This window comes from Cyphomyrmex costatus, unplaced genomic scaffold (assembly GCF_001594065.2).
Source record: "Cyphomyrmex costatus isolate MS0001 unplaced genomic scaffold, Ccosl1.0 scaffold919, whole genome shotgun sequence".
NCBI lineage: Eukaryota > Metazoa > Arthropoda > Insecta > Hymenoptera > Formicidae > Cyphomyrmex > Cyphomyrmex costatus.
Genome location: NW_017280505.1, coordinates 1,407 through 6,086, shown reverse-complemented (window position 1 = coordinate 6,086; position 4,680 = coordinate 1,407). Strand labels below are relative to the sequence as shown.

Here is a 4,680-nt window from a genome sequence, read left to right as displayed (position 1 = left end):
ACAAATATACACACACAGACAGATAAATGATCATTCTATTAATCATAGCGATTATAGTATTATATATAATTACAGTATTTTCAATTATATTCTCTTATCATATCTATTATATCTAGTATGTAATACATGTATGTTTTCAATTATTAAAAATGAAATGTAATAATAACAAATTTATAATAGATAATATTTTATAAATGTAATAAACGTGTGTGAATCTATCAGGAATCCTATCAAATCTAAATTCTGGACATTGTGCGAGTGCTTGATGTACAAAATGATTTAAGCCGTTAGAATTTTGGGATTCAAATGAATTATACGTATATCGATCTTGGCGCACTAGACTGTACAAAACTAGAACATTTGATAAACCTGCAAAGAATTCCGGAAAGCTGAAAAAGCGAGCATATAATACATATCTATTCTCACAATCAATCTAACAAGACTCCTTCAAGTCTATACTTGCAGTATAATTGTAAGCGGCTGAAATGCTATATAGCTTAGAATATATTTGAGGAATTATAACTTCGAATCAATCTCTGCCACAGCTAAATCGTTAGTCCATAGTACACAATAGTCCGAGATATAGTCCTACATTTGACATAAATTCTATATCAAATTCGTAGTGCTCGAGAGTTATATAAAAGATAGTTTCTCTCCTTTTAATCTACAGAACAATTACAAGCATGAGTGATTGCAGCTAATAAAAAAGTTATCGCGACCAATGCCATTTATTACTCTATATTCTAATTAAATAAAGCACATTCTATAACCATATTATTCTACTACTATGATAAGAGCGTTAATTACAACTGTAATAACAGTATTAATTACATCGATTTTCCGGTTTTGTTCTGTAAGCGATGATCAACTAATTAAAAAATGATTGTATTCGTTCCTAATTACTACGTGTATACTATTAATTACTATATACATAAATACTCTCGATTATTACATATAAAATACATTATATATACTTAAATAATTCATATATTAACTCATGTACAGAAATTTAAAAACGTAATGATCACAGAAATAACTATATCGATTTCGTGGTGTTAATCTACAGAGTAACTACAGTAGTAATCACAACTAATGAAAAGATTATTGTCATTACTGCTAATTACTGTTCCATATTCTAATTAATTATGAACAATACAATGATTACAAAAATAATTACAATGACTTTATAAATTTAATTCATAGAATAACTCAATCACATTGTTCAATATACTATACAACTGAATTATTCGTGTTCTACACGTTTTTTTGATTCAAAAAACTAAAAGCATCAATTAAGTAATTACTTATAACATTTATTATATATACACTTAAAAAAAACAACTTTATAAATATTTTCTAAAAATGTTAAAAATTTTACGTATGATTAAAATACATATATAAAAATCACTTAACAATTTTTATATAAAAATTAACTTAAAACAAACCTATCGTGTATAATTAAGGAATATTGTTGTGTGTATTAAGAGTTAATTCATATGCATATATAATCATACAAACTATCATAAAATTATTTGCAACTACTTTATTTATAACTTGCAGGCATGACATGATCGCAGAATTCATTTGACGAAATTATCGAATGTTTATACTTGTTACCATACGAGTAAACGTAACTCAACACAAGATATGACAGTGTTACTTGATTACCAACGCGGTACACCATGGATAAAGCTATAAATCGCACAGAATTTACCTAACAAACTATCATAAATTATTTATTATTTAAATATTTTAAAGTTAAAATTTTCTACAAATCTCTTGTATAAATCTCCAATTACTTTATCATGATATCAAATTTTTTTGTATTAAATAAATGAAGAGAAAGAATAAAAAATTGAAAAAAATTAATTTTTTTTAATTGTTGCATTTTCTTATAGAAATATTAAAAATATAATTAATTACATGCACAATTTATATCTGTTTAATAATAATTAGGAGCACGAAAAACTTTCTATATACTAATAATAAGACATCATAAAATGTAATCTTGCCTCTCTCCCTCTCTCTCGAGTAACTAAAATAAAATAACTTTTAATTTATTTAATGTTATATTCAATGACGCACCATTTATAATTAAATTTTTCTTTTAGGTCTCTTTATGTGCAACCATAAACTCCGAAGACCGTGACTGCACCCGGTTAAAGAAAATCAATATGCATCACGAGCGCAGCTTCATTTGTGCGAAAACAAAGACTATCCTTAATACCAAGACACAGTATCACAATGACGTCAGAATCGTCATGGCAACTCCCTTTGGTGCACCCACGCTGTATGTATTATTGCATCAAATTTAATCCACCAAAACACAAAAATTCATCTGATTAGAGAATTAAATCCTATTAGTGTTTTGTAGTTGTACCAATTATTTCAATAGAGAAAGATGATATTTGTACATACAGAACAAATTGAGACAATGTAAAAAAAAAATAAAAATATATAAATATCAAATGAAATATTATATTTTTATAGGTACACAGATATAGAAAATATCTTTGTCTTCTTACATTAGAACTTCAGAGAAAATAATATATAAAACTGACACATATCTCTTTATACTTTTATAAAGAATTTAGCATAGAAAATTAAAAGTAGATAAGTTACATAACCTTTTAAGTTTACAGTTAATCTTAATAAAAATTAAATTTTAATATAAAATATAATTTTTTTATAATATTTATCTTAAACAAATATATCAGCATATCACAGATTCAAAATCTTAGTCTGAACCTTAGTATTAAATAATAAAAATATTTAAAAAAAAATCTATACTATTTGCTTAATTTAAGTAAACATGTTTAAACTAAACTATTAATGTATATCTAAATTTTTAGAATCAGCTTCTGTAGTCGTAGCAGTGAGCATAGTGAATATCCTTTCAAACTCGTTTATAAATGGCTTGACTATTGCTGACTCGTTAGTCACTATAACATTTTCGAAATTTCCAAAAAATGCTGATTTAGTCCAGTTTATACTGCCTGTTATCAAAATGTTATTATCAATAATAACAAATTTATGATGCATCAAGACATCTAATTGTTTTGATATTGGTTTAATGCCTGTAATAAATAAAGTAAAATATCAATTATAAAGTTTATCATATATTATGTAAATATAATATCAGATTACATCTTGTAACTCTTTATGTGATATTTGTTTCTAATTAAATTATCTATATAATATGTTTCAAAATACTTGTCACAAACCTTCTTTGTAAAAGTTCATTAGTTGGCTATTATCATTACGCCCCATAGACTCTTCCATTATGATCCTCACAATAACATTTCTATTTTTGGCCTTTATAATTGCTTCTGCCAATTCTGGAAATGTGAAGAAATATATACATACGTCCAAAGTGTAAGTTGCAAAATCCAAATAATGTATAATCCTCCTGAAAATATATTAGATATGTTCTATATAATTATAAGTTATAAGAGACATATGAATAAAATATTATTTTTACCTTTATATCACATCGAAAAAGTTACCTTAAGTATCTTACTGAACAATTCAGCTTTGCACATGGTTTCATGATTGTCAAATGTGACCGACATAAAATACAGTCTTGTGAAAAAAACATAACTTCGAAGATTTTTGCTTCTGCATTTTTGCAAAGTTGTTTTGCGCAACCATTGAAATTAGAAATATTAATCACTTTCTTTCGAGAATGTTTATATCTCTTGTACAACTGCCACATTACTTCTGACACGATAACTCCAGAAGTTATTACAACAAAAATTCTTTTCATCATTTTTCATAGGCCTTAATTAAATAACTTAAAAATCTTTCAAGATTTCTTTGATATGTCAGAACCAATATCAGAAAACTTAAGTCACCTTAAAGGTTAGGGATCTCTTGCTTCAACATGACTAGTTTAGTTTCCACCAGTTTCCACCGAGAAGGTTCGAATCGGGTAGAATCGGGTTAAAGTCGGGTCATAGTCGAGTCGAGTTGAGCGATCTCTCTCTCTCTCTCTCTCTCTCATGCGGTGGGAACACCAAGAAACCCTACCTTATAAAATTTAGGGTTGAGTCCAAATCAAATGAGGTTTGGTGGAAACTAGTAGTGAGTATAGTGTACACTTTTAGAACTTAAAGTGAGATAGGTATATAGGCCTGTTCTTTTTACTGATGCCTGGTTTATGCTTCGGTCTTAAGGACTTAATCCTAAAATTCAGCCAATAGAGTTCAAATTTCGGTTAGAACTGGCAGCTTTATTGGTTGAATTTTAGGATCTTGGGATTAAGACCTGAAGCATAAACCAGGCATTAATGGGTCTTCTACAATAAGCCGTAAGTCACAAATCATAAGTCATAAGCTAGAAATGGACCAATCACAGTCGTCAATTTTTAGTTTCTTACTTCCGATTTATGACTTATGGCTTATTGTAGAAGACCCATTAATGCCTGGTTTATGCTCCAGGTCTTAATCCCAAGATCCTAAAATTCAACCAATTAAGCTGCCAGTTCTAACCGAAATTTGAACTCTATTGGTTGAATTTTAGGATTAAATCCTTAAGACCGAAGCATAAACCAGGCATAAGCCCATGGCACATAGAAAAACGTAAGGCCGTAAACGTAATCAGTAAGCGAATTGGCCAATCACAGTAGAGACCGTAAGGCCGGTAGCGAATCCAATGTTACGATTTCCTTACTGATTCGTC

The 4,680-nt window shown here is 28.2% G+C and overlaps 1 protein-coding gene across 1 annotated transcript; it reads right to left on the bottom strand.

The window, feature by feature from the left end:
* Nucleotides 1-2,829: 2,829 nt before the first annotated feature.
* zuc (Mitochondrial cardiolipin hydrolase zuc) lies at nt 2,830-3,888 on the bottom strand. The gene is made up of 3 exons (XM_018549987.1): nt 3,507-3,888; nt 3,225-3,409; nt 2,830-3,077 (listed from the first exon to the last, which is right to left on the bottom strand). Exons 1-3 carry the CDS (start codon nt 3,767-3,769, stop codon nt 2,830-2,832), a joined length of 696 nt encoding a protein of 231 aa, XP_018405489.1. The 5' UTR covers nt 3,770-3,888.
* Nucleotides 3,889-4,680: the final 792 nt, after the last annotated feature.

What these genes read in the sequence shown, in the direction of transcription:
- zuc (XM_018549987.1), bottom strand. Translation starts at nt 3,769, where the DNA reads ATGATGAAAAGAATTTTTGTTGTAATAACTTCTGGAGTTATCGTGTCA. An exon ending in TGTTCAGTAAGATACTTAAG is followed by an intron (nt 3,410 to 3,506) that starts GTAACTTTTTCG and finishes ATATATTTTCAG; the next exon opens with GAGGATTATACATTATTTGG. An exon ending in AATGAACTTTTACAAAGAAG is followed by an intron (nt 3,078 to 3,224) that starts GTTTGTGACAAG and finishes TATTTATTACAG; the next exon opens with GCATTAAACCAATATCAAAA.